The 20543-nt window shown below is 43.2% G+C and overlaps 1 protein-coding gene across 1 annotated transcript in view; it reads left to right on the top strand.

The window, feature by feature from the left end:
* The first annotated feature begins 12294 nt into the window (after positions 1-12294).
* The window catches only part of sema3c (sema domain, immunoglobulin domain (Ig), short basic domain, secreted, (semaphorin) 3C), a 61124-nt gene continuing 52875 nt past the window's right edge, over positions 12295-20543 (top strand). The window contains exons 1-2 of the mRNA XM_084050465.1: positions 12295-12476; positions 16488-16665. Coding sequence (XP_083906591.1) covers positions 16527-16665 — 139 coding nt within the window. The 5' untranslated portion in view covers positions 12295-12476; positions 16488-16526. The remainder of the gene's footprint in view (positions 12477-16487; positions 16666-20543) is intronic.

Genomic DNA, 20543 nt, shown 5'->3' on the forward strand with positions numbered 1-20543 from the left:
TCAAACTAAACTGAATGAGGGGTTTGTATTTGTATATGAAGGCAATAAATATCCATCCGTCTTTACACTTTCAAATAACGCCACGGTGGCCGCTAAGTGTCCCATTTAGCTGTCCGGCGGTGTTGAAAATAAGTATGAATAAGAGTCTTCGGGGAACATCAGGTGTTTACATTCTCCATGATGGATGACACTGACACTCTTTAGCTTGAAGGTTGGATGTATACAGCTCTTTAAGGAAGTTCCATAGACCTTTTGGCTGTTTTCTACTGAGAGAGACAGAACTCGGTGGTTTTGATTTTCAGCGAGGCCTCAATATTAACCCATTAATACCGGGAACGCATCTGTATAATTTTTTGATTTGAGCGAAAAAGCATTATTTTACACTTTGGCTATTCAAAAATAGCAGATATTCAAGCTCGACGAGCTTGCAGATCTGCTATTTTTGAAAAATCTTGAAAATGTGTGCTGTGTTTTAAAGCGAACATTATTAATTCAAATCTTTGCCTCTGGGGGTCCCTGAAACAACATATTTTTGATAGGGGTCCGCGGCTAAAAACATATAATTTTGGGGGTCCTTGACATGAAAAAGTTTGAGAACCACTGATATAGCAACATAGGTTTTTCCGAAAACTGTTAGGATTTAGAACTCATTTTTGTAGAATCGGCCTCAGGTCTTAATGGGTTAACTTTTTGACTTGTTCAAGGCTTTACGGCGCTAGCACAAATTCTGCGTTTCTTCCGTCGGTCAGTGAGGTCAGCCCCCTCTAACTGACACTGGGATCGTGATAGACAGGTAACCCCCCGACCTTTTAACGAAGGCTCAATAATCGGAGAACCATGACCGCTGAGGCTCGACGTCGACATGATATCTGCTTAGGTTTGAGAACATAGATTACCGTTTGACATCAACTTACTGAACTATTGAGTGACCTTCTTGGCAGATTGAGGAGGAAAGCCCCGTGGCGAATCCCTTCTTCAACTGATTGAAATGCTAGCATGACACCCACTATGATCCATAATGACTGTCAAATTACAAGAGTTTAGATGGAGAAGATAAAGCATACCTCGAACCTTTCCAGTGAGCTTTTTGACTCTGAATCCACTCTTAGCTGTCCACTGAAGAAGATGTGTAATTATGATGAATGGATTTGGGGCAGAATGTTCCTGTTACAACAGGTTTTCTGTTTTTTTTCTCCTCTCCCCTTTTATTTTTTTAGGAATGTCTCTGATTGCCTTTTTTTGTATCTCATCAGCATCCATCATTAAGGGTTGTACATTGTCAAAGTAATCACTGTAGATTCTTATCACCGTTTTGATCCACTGGCCAAGTAACCACATTGCCAATGGGAGAGTTGAGCTAGAGGTTAAACCAATACGCTCCTGACAAAAAAAAGAAACATTTATCAGATATTCTATTTTTAAAAGCCCACCAGGTACTCCGTCTAGACCTAAACACACTTTTCAAGTGAAGTCTGAGAAGCCACTTTGATGTAAGCCAATGACTCGGGGGTCAGTAATGAGGCCAGATTCTATTCTAATTGGAGTGCCTCCACTTTGGTAAAGGTGCAATTACGCATTGCAGGGTCAGTTTCATGACATCACCGATCTACATCAAACGTTCCACTTACCTGATGAGCAGAGTAGACGACGCCACACATCCATCCCATGTGAATTGAAAGCAAAGCATCCGATGAAAGTCCTCATGATGTAAACCGCATGCTTTTAATACCACAACATTTAATAGAGACCTGCATGTCCCTCATTGAAACGGATCAGTACGTCTAGCTGAGCGGATGTTTTTCTTTTTCTTTTTAAAGGGACTGCTGTTTATCCCTATGAATGACTAGTTGTACAGAATAATAGACCTCAGTCTCTTGCATGGGCTACCTGCCAGACAAGGCTGCATAAATAGCTACATTTCTTTGACTATTCTTTATGCGTTGGTCTTTCACATTTGTCACCACAGCCCGGAAACTGATGAACAATCTAGCCGCCCATCAGTTGCAGTGTTGATTTCGTTGACTAAAACGTCTTCGACTACCTTTTTTCACTGACAAAAACTAAATAAAAACTAAATAAAAACTAAGCTATGATGACTAAAACTAAGACTAAATATGTTGACTATTTCGTCAACAAATAAAAACTAGACAAAAATGTTAGGGAGGGAACTAGTGGAGAAGAGATCCAGTAGAACTAAAAGACAAGTCATTTTGGTTGCGCCCGGGTGCTGCGCTCTGAAATAGCTGATCTACAAGCTCACAACACGTCGTTGTGAGCTTGTAGATCAGTTATTTTCAGCATGCAACTAAGTGTAAAATCAGCCATTACGACACCATCAAGGCACTGCTAAAATACATTATAGTCGACTAAATCAACTGTAGTTTTAGTCGACTAAAACTAGACAAAAAACTAAAACATTTCAGATGACTAAAATATGACTAAAACTAAATGGAATTGATTCAAAAGACTATGACTCACTAAAACTGAATCAAAATGTGCTGTCAAAATCAGCACTGATCAGTTGTAAACTGGGGGGCAAACATTGTCTCATGCATTTGTTCGTTTTCCCTCCTCATTGAAATGCTTCGCGTGGTTGTCGTGTTCCAGACAGAAGTTGTGTTTCGTTCTCAATGTTAGATTGTGGAAACTGATAAGACAGGAGCTGGGGAAATTGTTTTCAGGTGTTTTGTTTTTGACAATATAGTAAACTACAGCTGGGTTTGTTGTCGCATTCAGTTCTTGGACACCACTTCAATTCCACGACAGGAAAAGGCAGAACAACTGCACACAAATGCGTCAGGGTACACACACTAGAGATGATTGAAATCAATGAAAACAGAGCTGGGAAATGAGGGATAAAATATAATGAAATCCAGCAGAATCATTTGTAAAGGAATTGATGTTTACAATTGGGAGTTAGTATGGGAAATGAATGAGCTCCAGCATTCATGAAAAGCCATTATGGATTTGGCTGAGTGATGAGAATGAGAATGAATGAAACGTGCATCAGGATGAGCAGTATTGTCTGGTGTATAGCAGACTGGGCCATCTTTACAGCCGTCAATCCCGTGTGTCTCTCTTGCTTCTCTCTTTCTCTACGGCATGCTCATCATTTGAAAAACAAGTTTATTTGTTTGCATCTCCTGACTAATACCACACAGCTATTTGTGGATGCAGTGAATAGGAGTCTTTCAGTAAAACAAGCAGGCAGAGCTAAATGAGATGTCCGCTCATTAGAAAATGCGAGACAATGTTAAAGTGTCTATCTAGTGCTGCATCTAAGCTTTCAGACGTTTTTAGAAATAGTTTTGTTACAAATTCATATGAAAACATCTTATGATGCAGATAAATAAAGCTCCTATGTGTGAATCACAGATAGACAGTTGGTATATAGCAACAATGTGAAAGACGGCAACCCCAAGGAAATGTCCCACCACAGGAGATACAGAAGTTAGACGCGCCATTGTACAGCAATGGTGTTCCACTGCTATAGAACAGGCTTTTCAACAGATTATGAACCAGGGACCACCAACCTGACTAAGAATCAACCTGGGGACCACTGTGTTGTGTTGGGAGGCGATATGGGCGTGGTGTTAGGGGAAAAGGCTTGAAATTAAATAATGACTGTTAAGGATTTAATTTGTTGCACGATACAATACTACAGGCAACAAATTAAATCATGCCCTTAACTAGCCTGGCAGATTCGTCTGGTTTCCAGGATTGCCCTTAATAGTCATTATTTAACTGAAATAGGCTAGTGGTCCACGGCTAAAAAAAGGTTGAGAACCACTGATCTATTCCTATCCCACGGTTACCCTAAGTCTGTTCTCTTAAACTTCTATATTAAACTCATGTTAACTGATATACTGATTTTAACTTATGAGTACTTGAGCAGACATATGTTATATGGGCACATTTCCTAATAATGATGACTCGACCAGTTGATCCGGTACACTTATCTCTTCTTGAGATTCTAACTCCCTTTTCTGTGGAATTTCTTGACCTCCAACTTCCCAGTAACTGACAACATTGACGCATCATCATACTGTAGGTCACCAGGTCATTTAGTGCACTGTTTCTCAACTAGTCTTTCACTTTCCTACATTACTAAATGCATAGTCAGGGACCACATGCACTACCTTCACGGACCACCAGTGGTCCACGGACCACCAGTGGAACATTTATAGTAACCTCCACTCACTTACAGCAGTTACGATTGGGGTTGAGGGGCCAGTGGTCCTTAAGGATGTTCCAGGGGGTCCCCCAGGAAAATTCACCGGCTAGAAGAGAGAATGTATAAGAATGATTATTCGGATCATAGGTTTCACTCGCCCCACTTATCTCTAAACTAGAGTCTCGGGGGGCTACGGCCCCCCTCGACCCCAGCCGCGCACGGGGCTCTAGGGCTGTGAGGGCGCGCTTATTTTGGGGTACCAAAATGGTGGGATAGAACTGTCCAAAAGAAAAAAAAATATATATATATATTGGAAAAAAAATGTTATATTTCTTTTTTACGTGGTGGTCCGCGGACCCCCTGGTGGTCCGCGGACCCCCTGTGAGTGTTGGGACCCCCGGGGACCCCCCTGGAACATGGCGGACCCCTTCGGCTGTTTTTTTTTTCATGAACGTCCTTGCTTGTTTCTGTCGCTTGTTTTTGAAAACCTGGTATCCCGACTGACATCACTGACGTATCCTTGGTATTTGTACTTCCGGGTTGCATAATGATGACATCACTGTCGAATCCTTTGGTGTCATGAACCTACGCTTTGGTGTCATGATGCCCGTCGCCGTGTATTTTTGTGTTTGGGATGTACATGGCACGTGAAGGACGGACATATTGTGATCGAGACATGAGTGAAGTGAAAGTAACGGCCTGGGTGGATCAAAAGAGGTACGTAAGAAGGGGGGGGGGGGGGGGGGGTGGTGAAGCGAAGGACCTGCTTGTGTGTTGTTGTGGAGATGCGCAGAGTTCAATGGCGGCCGCTCGTGTTGTTTTGACTAAAGCCGCCGCCGTTCGGTGTCGGTGGTGCACACGGTAAACGGTACGAAACTGTTTCACCTTCCGTTTTGTCCGTAATGTGGTGAGTGGAATAAATTATGTTGCGACGTGGAAACTGTGAAGTGAGCAATGATAGGTGCCCAACGCCACCCGTAAATTCTGCGTGTCCGCCGTGGCTACTGTGTTGGCGAGATGTGGTGTGTCGGCTTTGTGTTTACTCGATTACAGAGCTGTGGCTATAGCGTCAGCGGCGCGCGGAAGTCACTCCCCGATTATATAAGTAGATATCATATCTTACTCCCTGGCACAAAACCCTGGTTTCAAAGGAGGTCCGGGGCTTACTTTGGGGATTCTTGACATGGAAATATTTGAGAACCATTTTCTTACAGTATATGATTTGTGATCCTCTTCATAAACTGACATTTTTGTGTTTCAGTCAGAAACACTCATTCAAATGTGTTCTATGGAGCTCAGGACAGTAGCAGCAGGAAGTGGCATAAATCATGGTTGGACTCCTCATGGATGTCCTTCCTATGAGTCACTATGCACAGTCACTAAATAGTTTTAAAAATATGTTAATTAGAGTCAGGGGCCCCTGGTTGGTCTGCATTGGTCTTGTTGTATGGCTGGTATTGGGTGCGATAAATGTAATGTTCTATTTATTTATTTATTTATTTAATTGTCTATTGTGCTTTGTTTTTTATGAATGTCTATGTTGTTGAGTGCTGTTGTTGCAATGATTTTAATTTAGGTAAGGTAGAATGGCAAGTGTGTTGATAGTTAGATGCTATGATGTAATCATTTATGCGGGACCTCAACGGAAATAAGTCCTTGGACTTTTTGTGATATCCTGATATATGCTGTACTGTGCACCTCGGTGAATTTGTACCATAAATGATCAAATAAAGTCAAATCAAATCGAATCAGTCTAATGCTTGGACTAGACTAGAGAAATATAATTTGATTTATTGCATCCTTCCGCACCAACTTAGATAGAACTGTATTTGACAGGCGATGTTATGCAATGGAAGGTCTCCCTCGAAAATGAGATGCTGCATCTCAAGTGGCTTGTCCTCCAGGGAAATTTCAAATAATGTGTGTGTGTGTGTGTGTGTGTGTGTGTGTGTGTGTGTGTGTGTGTGTGTGTGTGTGTGTGTGTGTGTGTGTGTGTGTGTGTGTGTGTGTGTGTGTGTGTGTGTGTGTGTGTGTGTGTGTGTGTGTGTGTGTGTGTGTGTGAAAAAGTTATCTAAGGCACACAGTAGAAAGAGTTCATAAAGTTCATCGCCTACAGTGTGAAGGGTAATGATACATTATATATCTGGCATGGCCTCAGACGGACCCAGTCCAAACTCCTGGTCCTACTAGTATGACAGATTGCATTACACTGATAAATATGCTATTATTAGACACCTGATGATAACTCTGCATTCCATTTTGACTGTGACTTTGCAAGACTTAAAATTATAGCCTAAGTGTCGTCTCATTCGGGCAGAAACCTTGTTTCTCCATATTTGATGTATTTTTCTTCATATTTTATACTACTGTATGTACCCTATTGTATATGTAATAGCTAAAATAGCTGATCTACAAATTAGTCCTCATAGATCTGATATATTTTCTATTTCAGTTTATTGCCCGGGCACTTAGGCTCCGAAGTAGCCTGACAGCGCGCCGCGGGTTCGAGTCCCGATCCCGACGGCCTTTGCTGCATGTCACTCCTCATCTCTCTCCCCATTTCCTGTCAGCCTACTATCCTGTCAATAAAGGCATAAAAAAAGCAAAAAAAAAGAAGAAAAAGACCGCCTATAGGTGAACCATTAGAATGAGGGCGTATGTGTTAGCTTGTTAGCGAATGGGAATGAAGGGATCTGAGTGAGGTTGAACGTGGAAAGGCTGTCTGATTGTAGTGGGTGTATCTATATAGCGAATGAGAATGGGGGAGAGTGAGGCTGAGTGTGTACACGTACTGCCTGCCGTGCCTACCTGAACTATCTCTGCGCTTGATTTATGGAACATTTCGAACATTTAGTTGAGTCGGCCCATCACTCTTTCGTCTCCTTCTCCATCCACTCTTCTCCTCTCTCTCGCCTGTCTTGAGCCGTTCCTCCTTTCATCCCTTCTTCTCTGCACCCCAGCCTCGGCAGTGGTTGTTATTTCTGGAGCCGCCGTATAATCAGTGGTGGAAAAAGTACTCAAGTTCTTGTATCAATACTGCAATATAGAAATACTCTGTTACAGGTAAAAGTCCAGAATTCTAAATTTACGTGATTAAAAGTACAAAAGTATTGGTATCAAAATGTACTTAAAGTACCAAAGTACTAAAATGTTTGAAAATAGCAGATCTACAAGCTCAAAACGTGTCGCATTGCGACACGTTGTGAGCTTGTAGATCGGCTAGGTATAAAACAGGGCTAAAGTGTTTAATGTATGTTTCATAATATCATAGTTAATATCTGAAAAGTAACTAGTAACTAAAGTTTTCAAATAATTGTAGTGGAGTAAAAGTACAATATTTGCCTCTGAGATGTAGTGGAGTAGACGTAAAAGTACAGAAAATGGGAAATACTCCAGTAAAGTAAAAAAATCCTCAAAAGTGTACTTAAGTGCAGTACTTAGTACAGTACTTAGTTACTTTACATCACTGCGTATAATCTGCAATGTGAGATCTTGTGATGTCCTTCTGTAATGGCAATGCCCTCTGGCAGAGCAACTCTCTCTCTCCCCCCCCCCCCCCCCCCCCCTCCCCAATGCCAAGTCCCCCTCTACATTACGGAGTGTGGACAACTTCAGAGGTACTGACTCCAACAGGGCATAACATTGTATTCATACTTTACAGTAATGTATGGATTCCAGCCGACCGTTTCAGAGAGCTAGAAAGGGTCTCGGGGTGATTTCTCTCGAACTGTTTTGACGTGGAGCGTGACTTTGGCAGAATTCTTCACCTCTCGTTTGGAGGGGTGGCTAAACCTCTCTATTAATCTCTCATAGTGAACAGTTGAAAATGAACGCCGGTGCCTTTGCTCATAAGCATTCATCAGATCCGCTCTTTGGTGTCTGGCAGCTTATTAGGTATCCCATTATTCATGTCTCTGCCTTTTTTGTTTTTCCTCCCTTTTCACGGGTCTCTTGAAGTGCCTGACGCAAGATGGAGAGACGCCATGCGAAATCAAAGCAGCTGCCTCGACGAGAAACAATATAGCCTTATTTCTAGCAGGAAACCTCACGCAACATGCAAATCAATCAATCAGCAGTTGATTCAGGCATCTTGTTACTCACACAAGCTGCTGGTCTATGTCAATGCCTATTGATTCTGATGTGCATTAATAATAGCTGTCAAATAATTTCCAGCCAGTTGATTGGGATGTTTCATTGCATGTGCTCAGCAGTGTTGAGCTTTTAGACACGTGTGTGTGTGTGTGTGTGTGTGTGTGTGTGTGTGTGTGTGTGTGTGTGTGTGTGTGTGTGTGTGTTTGTTTAACTGGATCACTTGCAATGACTTGTATTTGGCCTTTTGTAGTGGTTAACCACATGAAAGGACATTTTAGAGTACTTTGTACATGAAAATTGTGTTGTGCTTTTGACCCAGTGAATACATTTACGGTAGTTAAAACTATGCGCAGAATGCATTTAGATAAACAATAGCCTTTAAGGAAAAATTGAGGTATTTTTACCAATGTGAAATTTAAAACTGAGGGATTATGCAGTAAATCAGTTGTGACAGAAAATTAGCATGTTAAACTAATGTGGCTCTGTGAGAGGAGCATATCCCATGAAGGAGATATGCGTCACAATTAGAGTGGAACCACCCCTGGCCCTGTGTGCATTTAACGTCAGGGTGACAAATACAAAACATCTGCAGTACTAACAAGGGACAGGTTGCTTTGAGTCTAAGGTGCGTGCGTGCGTGCGTGCGTGCGTGCGTGCGTGCGTGCGTGCGTGCGTGCGTGCGTGCGTGCGTGCGTGTGTGTGTGTGTGTGTGTGTGTGTGTGTGTGTGTGTGTGCGTGCATGTGTGAGTGTGAGTGTGCACTGCAGCTATATCCCTTTACCACCTGCGTCTTGTGCATCAGATCAGAGGCACAGCGGTTCAGGCACTGTTCAAACAGATTGCGTGTTGAAGCCACATTCTGAACATATGAAATGTAAGTGTTTTACCAGCCTTATCGAAGGAGGATTTATATACACTGAGGATCCACCCATAGCTTACATAAAAACACCGCCTTTTGACAGCAGAAGAAATTTCAGATTTCTCTCGGCTCACGGCTGCCAGCAGGGAGTTGTGTGAACTGCACAATCAAACCATAACGTTGAGATGAATGGATGTGGCTGTGGTTCTCCCAGCTGAAGGGTAATTCCTCCTCATGTCCTCTATAATCATGTCTCCTGTCTAATATTACTCACCTCGCCTAGTGACTCTTTGGCTCATTTCACTCATTAAGGTAATTTACTGCCGGAGCCCTGTGGTGGGTAGTGTAAAAGATAAGCCTTAATTCTCTTTACTCACTGTGTCAATTCTCTCTTTTCTCCCCCTCTCTGAAGCTCTCTTCCCTCTTGCCTTTGTCTGTCATCTCTCTCTCTCTCTCTCTCTCTCTCTCTCTCTCTCTCTCTCTCTCTCTCTCTCTCTCTCTCTCTCTCTCTCTCTCTCTCTCTCTCTCTCTCTCTCTCTCTCTCTCTCTCTCTCTCTCTCTCTCTCTCTCTCTCTCTCTCTCGTGATGAGCACACAAGGCTTTTACAGTCCAATGAAGAGGCTGTGCTGCTTGGGCTGTACCATCCTGACAGTTTAATTGGAGAGGCGTAAATCAGCCCAGTGTGTCAGGGAGAGGGGTAATTATTTCCTTCTGTTTCAGCTACAGTACCAGAAGCCTGCCCCCCCCCCCCCCCCCCCCTCCCGACACTTCACATAGGCCCCGCATATCTGCATCTCTTGCTCTCTCTTTTTTTATTTTTCAAACAAGGCTCACACTCTCAATACCAGTAAGCAGTGTTGATTTTGACAGCAAATTTTTATTTAGTTTTAGTCATAGTCTTTTGAATAAAATTCCATTTAGTTTTAGTCATATTTTAGTCATCTGAAATGTTTTACTGTTAGTCTAGTTTTAGTCGACTAAATATCATAAGATTTTAGTCGACAAAATCTACAGTTGATTTGGTCGACTAAAATGTATTGTGGCGGTGCCTTGATGGCGTCATAATGGTTGATTTTACACGTGGTTGCATGCTGAAAATAGCCGATCTACAAGCTCGCTGCGACGCGTTGTGAGCTTGTAGGCGAAATTGTCGAAATTGACGAAATTGTCAACATAGGCCTATTTAGTCTTAGTCATCATAGCTTAGTTTGTTTTTAGTTTTCATTTAGTATTCATCAGTGAAAAAAGTTAGTCGACGAATATTCTTGTCATAGTTTTAGTCGACGAAATCAACACTGCTAGTAAGTTCCTGTGTGTTTACCTGAATTGGAGTCGTCTTTCGTGTGACCTTTTCGTCTGTACATAAGTGCTCCGTCTTTCACATCGCAGCTCTTTCTGTAAAAAAAAGGCATGAACAGCAGTCTGCAGTTCAACAGTTAACACAAATGTGCCCATTCATGGAAACACAAGCCGGGGCATAATTTACTTCTTTTGGAGCCGCGTATGGAAATAGAGTATGCACAAAGGCATTTGGTGAGTGGGCAGTATGTGTGGTGAGGGGTAACACATTAGAACATTGATTTGTCCAAGGACCACGCTTCAGTCCCGAGACCCCTAAGTTGTGCGGGTTTGGTTTTGGCACCCCGCATCGGCCGTGCGGTACATGTCCAAAACGAGGTGATGCCATAAAACACATCCCATCCTGTGGTCTCTGTGTTCTGGCATCACAAAGCATCTCCGGCTCTGAGCCACGTCTGTCTGTGGTGGAAAACATTCTGTGTCAGTGCTGCTCTGGCATGGATTTGAACCTTTTGCTTTAGCATTTTAACCGCTTTACCCCCCATGCTGAGTTTGCTTTATTCACTGACCCCCTTTTTCAAGTAGAGGTGTGTTGAGTGCAAAGTGCATTTTTTTTCCCGGTTCCTTTCTTGTTTGTTTTATTGTCTGAAAGTGATATGTTGAGTGTGCGTGGGGGATTGCGTGCTCCTGGATGGAGATGGAGCATACCGCTGTGACTCGGAGCATAAAAGCATATATCTCTCTTTAAGGTTGGCCACATTGGATGAAGCCTGGCCTGTGACCTTTTTTATTGCCTCGCTTTTAATAAAAAACGTTTAATAAAGTATGGGACTGCTGTGGTTATGGCGGTGTCATGAAATAAAACGGAGGAAATTTGAGCATAACGAGTGCGTTAAAATTGGCATCGTAATAAAAGGCTTGAATCAACACACATGTGTTTTATCATCACATTTTAATATCCGACCCACGATTGTCACTGTACAGAAGTTTGAAATATTTGTGTTTTTTTTTTAAATTGCCCGAGCACAAGACGTGCAAACAGATTTACCATTTAATATCAGAGAGAATGTCGGGGGGGGGGGGGGGTGGAAAATATGTGTCGGGAGTTTAATTTACATTGCACAATGAGTTGGCTGTGGGCTCATGGCCATCAACAGTCTCTCGGCTCTCTCTACAGACTCTCTTCCTCTATGTCTGTGTGAGGTAGAGGTCCTCTACGTCAGTGGTTCTCAAACTTTTTCACGTCAAGGACCCCCAAAATGATATGTATTTGGCCCGCGGACCCCCTTCTCAAAATATTTTGTTCCAGGGGACTCCCCGGAAGCAAAGATTTGAGTTAGGAATGTTTGCTTAAAAAAATATATATATATATTCAAAGGTTTGCACATTATTTTCAAGATTTTTCAAAAATAGCAGATCTACAAGCTTTGTATATCTGCTATTTTTGATTAGCCAAAGTATAAAGGGTTAAAATTATTGTGACGCTATATTAACACATTTTGCTGGGGACCCCCTGGTACCCCCCCCCCCCTTCCCAAGGACCCCTTGAGAACCAATGCTCTACGTCGCTGCTGATGATTGTGCCCCGCTATAAAGAGTTTAGGTGATCTGTATGCTGTCTAGTTAGCTGAGAGAGAGGGGGAGAGGGGAGAGAGAGAGAGAGAGAGAGAGGGGGGGAGGTAGAGAGAGAGAGAGAGAGAGAGAGAGAGAGGGAGGGGATGGGGGAGGAGGAGAAGGCGGAGGGGGGGGGGACTTCAGTAGAGTGTGTAATAGGACACCAGCCCTCTCTCTTTTCGCTCTCCTCCTCTCACTCCCCCTCTCCCCTCTCTCTCTCTCTCTCTCTCTCTTTCCTCTACTCTCTCAGTCAAGCCTGTCCTGTATAGACAGTTAGATGGAATAGCAGCATTTTTCTCCCCTCTGGGATATTCAGTCACCGGGGATCTTGTGTGTGTGTGGAACCAAAAGTGTTTGAAGGGGGATAAGGAACGGGTTCCATTCGCGACCTGGGCTGTCAGACCACGGCAGGCAGCGCCGAGGGAAGCCCCCTCAGAAGGTGAGTCCTGGAGAGGGAGAGAGAGAGAGAGAGAGGGGGACCGGGACAGGCATGTCTGTTGTCTGGATGAGGGTATAGGGAACCTCCATGAGCGAGACAGAGAGAGAGAGAGAGGGATGAGTCACTGGACAGAGAGAGGAAAGGGAAAGAGAGGGAGGAAGTGATAGGCAGCAGGAGGCTAACAGGTGCAGGGGTGAGAATGCAGGAAATCAGAATGGAGTGTTACAGAGTTAAAGGAGTGTCTCCCTGTTTCGACAGTGTCTCCTATGAGATGCTGTGTGTTTTAAAGTCAACTTTGATAACTACTTTCTGCCTTGGAATAGAACATGTGTAGGCTCTAATCTATTTTAAATATGTCATGTGTATTTATATGATTATCCACTGCTTATGTTTTTGATCTTTTCTATGGACAAACTTGGTCCACATACATTAGGTCTACACACATCAAGTCTGATTAGCTTTGAATAGTTGTTGAATATGGTAGATCTATTGGGGAAATAAAGGTGTTTGTTGTTATAATACTCATTCAGCTTTACATGTAGCTGCGTGTGTCTTGTTCCAGTATGCGTGTGTTTGGCAACATGCAGCAGGAAAGGTGCTGTTGACTGGTTGCTGACAGGGTGGGGTGTGAACACGCACTGACCCCCACGTTTAGAAGCAGGGGAAAGTGTGTACACTAAGCTATAACTGACAGTATACACTATACGGATCATTCACATGGTTAGAAAGTTCCGTTCTCTAATTGAGCTAAAATGCTCCTCTGTTCACCATCTATTTTTTTTATGTATATACCAGATGACTACAAGATGTCTCCTGTGTAATTTATGTACATTCAATTTCAATGCGGGTTGGCTATCTCTCCTCAAATATATACAGGAAGAATGATTTAGGAAAGACCAAAAGGACACATCTATCAAACCTGAAAGCAGATGGCAGAGCTTTCTACTTCAGTTGCCCCAGTATAAACGGACTAAATTATATGCATGTGTATGAGGCAATAACAGGGACAGAAAGGAAAACCAAATGAACACAGACCCCCGTTCGGGCAGCCGAAGAGCCATAAAATTTCATAGGTTCATCAATATTAGTTTTTGACAGTTGCCTCTGAAATGCCAAGATCGAAAAATTCATTAGGCGGTCAGCCAAGGAACACACAGTGAACTCAATTATCATTATGTCGCTCCCGTAATATATCACTCCACTCAATCAAACCGACCTCTTTTGTGCAGACAGATTTAATTGTCATCGCCGAGATTCCTGGCCCGAGCCCTGGTGTTATTTCTGGATTGTGCCGGGCTCTGCCAGACAAAATGTTTAGGCCTATTACTTTTGATCACTTCTGCAAACGGAAGGTGTCGCTTATTAAGGGACCAATTAAGTCAAGCAAGCGCAGGGGTTCTATAACGTATGTAGTACGTAGGTCATTCATACCCTCGGTATAGTGGAAGTTCTGCATTACTGCGGTGGCTCTGAAGAGAGGGAAACTACAGCGCAAGTGTCTAAACCTGACCCATAAGGGTGTCATGGCAGGCCTGTGTCTTATCTCAGTCAACGACTCCTGACACTCAGTTAAGCGGGCCACCGGGAGCACGGCCTCTCTCTCTGTGATGACTTGAGCAGCTGTGAGCCTGACGTCTTCAGGCCGCGGCAGAGAGCCTGTTGGAAGATCACCCCAATCTCGCTCTCGTTCTCTCTCTCTCCCTCTCTCTCTGTCCAGAGAGAGCCAGAGGTAGAAGTTTAGCGGCTTAAGAAGGCTGGGGTTGGAGCAGGACTTTATCCTCAGGGGCTGGCCTGGGAGATAGGTCATAGCCGTCGGAAGCTTGGAGCCATGTATGTTTGAGCTAAAGGATGGGGCTGTTTCGTTTCGCTAAAGTGCAGCCAAAAGGATCTCACTGTGGAAGTTTTCCATATGTGATGCCTACATTCACACTTGTTCATATAGGCTACATGCGTGGGTACACACACACATGCACCACTCCCCACATGGTACTGTATGTTATCGTAAAGTTTAGAGTGTGTAATAAACCAATATGTCATTCATGCCATGATCCACGCCTCACACTCAGTCTCACCTCCGTATGGCGCTCCAACTTTAAAGTTTCATAGAAATCACACAGCTTGTGGTCTTCTGCATCATCAATCTTTTACTGCTCATCTATAAACCACAAGAACACAGAACAACCTCTTGTATACACATTCCTTCTTCGCAAGCAAAAAAGGCAATTTTCTATCATGCTTCGGTGTAGTATTTCACAGCTCAGGCAGCATTGCAGGCAATTTCTCCGGAACGGGTGAGATAAGGCGAAGAAGGCCTTTTCTGGAGCCATGGAAATTGGCTATGTGCTGTAGGAGGACTTGCCCCCCAGGCAGTACCTGTCCTTATCAATAATTGAGATGCTCTTGTCCTGTAATGGAATGAGAGATTGGCGGCGCAGGGCCGAGAGGAAGTGTTTTCATTGGCAGCCCTTTTGTGCAGATTTATCTCATCCATATTTAAGACGTGGCCATCTGACTGGGTAAAAGTGAACAACGGAATTGAACTGACTCGTTAAGCTCTGATCTTTGCTCAGCATTGTCTTGTCTTTTTTTCAATCAATTGTATTGCATTATACTGTAGGGCAAGTGGATTTTTAAATGAGTTCTCATGGGAAGACGGGCCCGGACTGAAGTGATCATTGTTCGTGACCCTGCTGTTTTTATATATATATAGCTTATGTTTCTGGCTTTATACTCGAAGCTTTAACTTTTATAGAAAAAAATCCAACTCAAAATCAAACTGTCAGTGAAACTAATCTGTCCCCTCTCAACCTTTGACACCATTACTTATAATGTCCTTCACACCAGGCTGCTAAGTTTACAGCGTGGCTTTGGGCCATGGAGATGGGCCAAGTTGACAATTAATTGTCACTAAAATAATTGCGATTAACGATTTAATTGTGTTCTGTCGTTGAAAATTAATGGAACATTATGAATAAAAATTCTGTTTGGCTTTTAGACTCGTATTAATTACTTTATACTTAAAGGAGAATTCCAGTCATTTTAGATGTTTGCTTTGATGTGTCGCTAATCACTCACCAACATACAAAGGGCCGTTGAATTTTTCCAGAGAAGCCCCTGTTGTCCATTGTGGAGACCCCTTCCACTGGCATAATGGAGTAATGTGTATAAACGAAAATCGCCTATTTTAGCAGCTCCAAAGCTCGTCTTTTTTCCACCAATCCTCATTATGCAGTGTACTGACACTCAAACATGCACTGAATGTCCCTTATGAGCTGCCGTTCATGCAGAACGACATGGAGCTGGTTGCTTGTTTTTCTCACAGAATCTGGCAACACAGAGGACTAGCTTCACGTCGTTCTGCATGAAGCCCTTTGTATGTTGGTGAGTGATTAGCGACACATCAAAGCAAACATCTAAAATGACTGGAATTCTCCTTTAACCCATTGAGACCTGAAGCCGATTCTACATGTCTCCTAAATCCCAACAGTTGAACTGCTGAAAAACGTATGTTTCTATATCAGTGGGGCTCAAACTTTTTTCATGTCAAGGACCCCCAAAATGATATGTATTTGGCCGCAGACCCGCGCAAAGATTTGAGTTAAAAATGTTCGCTTTAAAAATATATATATTCAAAGATTTGCACACATTTTCACGAATTTTCAAAAATAGCAGATCTACAAGCTCGTATGAGCTTGTATATCTGCTATTTTTGAATAGCCCAAAGTGTAAAATAATGCTTTTTAGCTCAAATCTAAAAATGACACAGTTCCAGGTCTTAATGGGTTAAATAAACGAACAAAACATCACTAGTGAAAATAGCCGATCTATAAGCTCAAAAGAGCTTGTAGATCTGCTATTTCCACAATTTTTGACATTTAAAAAAATATATATGTCATTTTTTTACATGGAATTGATTATGACGATTATGTAATAATTGTATCAGGCCTAGGAGATGCACTGTTTGGTCTCTGAACAAATTAAAAAAACATGTATATTCCTCCTACCCAACAGGCAGTGGTGACCTTGGTGTGGTTCCTGAGCCGTGCAGTCATGGGCTGGCCAGAGGGGTTGACCACCAGACCACCTCTGTGGCCCACGATGACCCCCCTCCTCCTGGCGCTCTCCCTCCTCCTCGGCTGTGTCTCCAGCATCTCTCAGCCTCAGCCCAGAGTCTTCCTCTCCTTTGAAGGTAAAATAAACCTCATTGTGCCCTCGCAATGCGCTCCCAGACAGGGTTGCCAGATCTGACAGGGTTGCCAGATTTTATTTGAAAATAGCCGATCTACAAGCTCACAACGCGTCGCATCGCGACGCGTTGTGAGCTTGTAGATCTGCTATTTTCAAATAGCTGATGTATATGTTAAAGTGCTCGTGTGGCCCATAGTCGCTTCTTTTGGGCTGGTTTTCCTAGACCTGGTTGCTTGTTTCTCTCACAGAATCTGGCAACACTGCCCCCAGAGCATTATTATGCAAACAAAGACACGCACACACACACACACGTAAAGCATTACGGCTCGACCTCCTGATGATGTGTTTATTGTGTGCTAATGCCTAACAAATGGTTGAAAATGAAGGCATGCCAGAGGGATAGGTACAGTATTACTATGACTATGTCATTGCAGATCTTGAAGCAACTATTATGCTGTCTTGGGGGGCGATCATGAACATTATGGTCGTTAGCAGTGGTGGAAAAAGTAGTCAAATGTTTTAAAAGTATCAATACTGCAATGTAGAAGTACTCTGTTACAAGTAAAAGTCCGGAATTCAAAATGTACTTGAGTAAAAGTACAAAAGTATTGGTATCCAAATGTACTTAAAGTACCAAAAGTAAAAGTACTAAAATATTTGAAAATAGCAGATCTACAAGCTCACAACGCGTCGCGAGCTTGTAGATCGGCTATTTTCCAATATCCTAGGTATAAATTAGGGCTGAAGTGGTTAATGTATGTTTCATAATGTAATAATTTGTATCTGCAAATAGTCAAATAGTTGTAGCGGAGTAAAAGTACAGTATTTGCCTCTTAGATGTAGTGGAGCAGAAGTAAAAGTATTGGAAATTGGTAATACTCAAGTAAAGTACAAATACCTCAAAGTTTTACTTAAGTACAGTACTTGAGTAAATGTACTTAGTTACTTTCCACCACTGGGTACAGTATTGCTACGACTATGTCATTGCAGATCTTGAAGCAACTATACAGTCTTAGGGGATCACGAACATTATGGTCGTTAGTCTCATAATGAAAGGGGCAAAGTTTCCATTCAGGCACAAATCACAGAGGAAGCACACACTTACTCCTATATTCAGGGGGTCATGTCTGAGAGTGCTTTGGCGGTGCTTGTTCTATTGTCCCGCTGTGTGTCGAGGCCGTGGTGGGCCGTACCCCTCTGTGGGATGGTACCGTTTGTCAGGATGACCCTGAGCCCCATGGTCCTTGTTAAACTTTAACCACGCTATACGCCATAATGGAAGGAGGCCCCGGTGGGCATTGTCGGGGGGGCTTCTGGTTTTCATTTTGTCGTTGTATGTCATTTCTTTGATGTTGCCCTTGGAACGTGGAGCACAGGGTCAAGGGTGTGCGTGCACGTGCGTGTGTGTGTGTGCACACGCATCGTGCTTTTAATCCATTTAGACCGGGAACGCATCTGTGTCAAAATAGCAGATCTACAAGCTCGTAGCGCGGCACCGAGTGCCGCGCTACGAGCTTGTAGATCTGCTATTTTTTTTAAATCGTGAAAATGTGTGAAATCTTTGAATATATATATTATTTTAAAGTGAACATTTGTAACTCAAATCTTTGCTTCTGGGGGGTCCCTGGAACAAACTATTTTGAGATGGGGGTCGATGGCCAAATACACATCATTTTGGGGGCCCTTGACATGAAAAAGTTTGAGAACCACTGATATAGAAACATACGTTTTTCAGAAAACCGTTAGGATTTAGAAGACATTTAGCATAATCGGAACCTCAGGCCTTAATGGGTTAACAGTGACTGAGCAGATGAGAGTGACTGTCTGTAATGTGTGTCTGTGGTGGTAAGGCATTTTGCACGAGTCTGCAGGAGATGCCATATTGGTTTCTTTTTTCCTGTATCTTTTCCTTCTCCTCACCCCCTCCCTTCTTCCAAAACTGTCTCTTTCATATTTATGTCATAATTTCTCATACCTGCTTCATTCTTCCCTTAATATTTTGCTTTAGTTTTCTCTGCTTTCACCAATTCTTTTCCCTTGACTCCAGAATAGACATTGAGCCGTCGTACCATAGACGGGGCCCTGGCTGTCGGTGCTGGGTGTGGAGCACGTTAGCTTGGAAAAAGTAGTCGTTTCTGCAGACAGGAAAAACAATGCTATCCCTTACTTTGGTTGTCGACGCTGAGTGAAATTATTCACCGACTCCTGTATGCTTCCAAATGGCTGGCTTAATAGGCCAAAGAAGGAAGTCGACGCTGTAAGAGAGCCAATCCATTTCTTGAAGGCTTAATTCCTTTTCCAGGTGCAAATTTGATTCGAATTCCTTTCTTGCCGTAGTTTTGTTTAGCTGCGGAGGGAACCTAGGTGGAATGCTACTTGCATGCAAGTATGGCCTCCGGTTTGATTTTTTTTGCTGCTGTGTTCTCATTTTGTAATGGAGGCTTGGGGCCTTGAAACTTAATGAATATCTGTCACTATTTTATAGATGTGCGTTTATTTTACCGTGGCATAATAAACCTGGCATACATTCATTACATTTACGACAAAGACGGCAGAGGCATAGCAGAGGACAAAGCTGCTCAGTGGGATTATTGGAAGCTAGACAGTAGATTCCAGAGGTGGCTTCCATTCGAGCTGTGATTTAAGGCTGTCCACAGCGCCTGAGCTCAAGCACAAGGGGCAGGCAATTACATTTTATTTGTGAGTTAGAAATCACGGTTAAGTCGAGGAAAATGAGGCTCATATTTCTCGGGCTGACCTTGAAAGTTCACCATGGGTGAGCTCCAGATGCAGGGAGAGGCCGTAGAGACACTCAGGGCCCAAGGGTGGAGGCTTCTCTCCCCCATAAACAACTCTCTGCAAGTCCTCCCCTGAGGAGGAGGGAAGCATTCGGGATTGCTTGGGTTCTCTCCAAGCCTGATCCGGAGGGAGGAATGAAGAGAGGCTATAGGAATGAAGAGCGGCTATTAGGAATGAGGTCAGGAAGCTGCGACGACGCAGGTGGCTTGGCACCTGCCGGGTGGTCAAAGGGCCATTCCTTCATTTTTTATTATCATGACCTGGAATTATTTAGCATCATTTTACACTTTGGCTATTCAAAAATAGCAGATATACAAGCTCGTAGCGCGGCACCGAGTGCCGCGCTATGAGCTTGTAGATCTGCTATTTTTGAAAAATCGTGACAATGTGTTCAAATCTTTGAATATATATTGTTTAAAGCGAACATTTTTAACTATATTCTTTGCTTCTTGGGGGTCCCACTAAACATTTTGAGATGGGGGTCCGCGGCCAAATACATATCATTTTGGGGGTCCTTGACATGAAAAAGTTTGAGCACCACTGATATAGAAACATAACGTTTTTCAGAAAACTGTTGGGATTTAGAAAACATTTGTAGAACCGGCTTCAGGTCTCAATGGGTTAATAGCTCAGGTTAAATGTTACTTCCCAGCTCTTAAAGTTGTGTTATGAAAACGTCTTTATTAGTCGTTAGCGTTCAGACTATTGTTGCAGCGGCAGACAGCAGACCTGCATTGCTCAAAGAAGAGGCAATATCAGGAATGAGGTCAGGAAGCTGCGACGACGCAGGTGGCTTGGCACCTTGCGGACGGGGTGGTCAAAGGGTCATTCCTGGTGGCCGGATTCTGTAAAGACATTTTTATTATCATGACCTGGAACTAACCAAACAAAGGCCCTGGAAAAAATAAAGAAACCACCGGGTGGGGGGTGGGGGTTGGGGGTCGTAACGTGGATGTAGACAGCAGGAATACCCTCCTCCGCTTTCTCCCTCTGTCACTCCTGAAACCCTATCCAGGGGTAAGGCAGGTTCACGGCGCTCCCAAGTGTACATCGCAGACTAGCGGAGAAGTTGCTGTCTCG

This window comes from Gymnoscopelus microlampas (genome assembly GCF_963454915.1).
Source record: "Gymnoscopelus microlampas genome assembly, chromosome: 23".
Classification (NCBI taxonomy): Eukaryota; Metazoa; Chordata; class Actinopteri; order Myctophiformes; family Myctophidae; genus Gymnoscopelus; species Gymnoscopelus microlampas.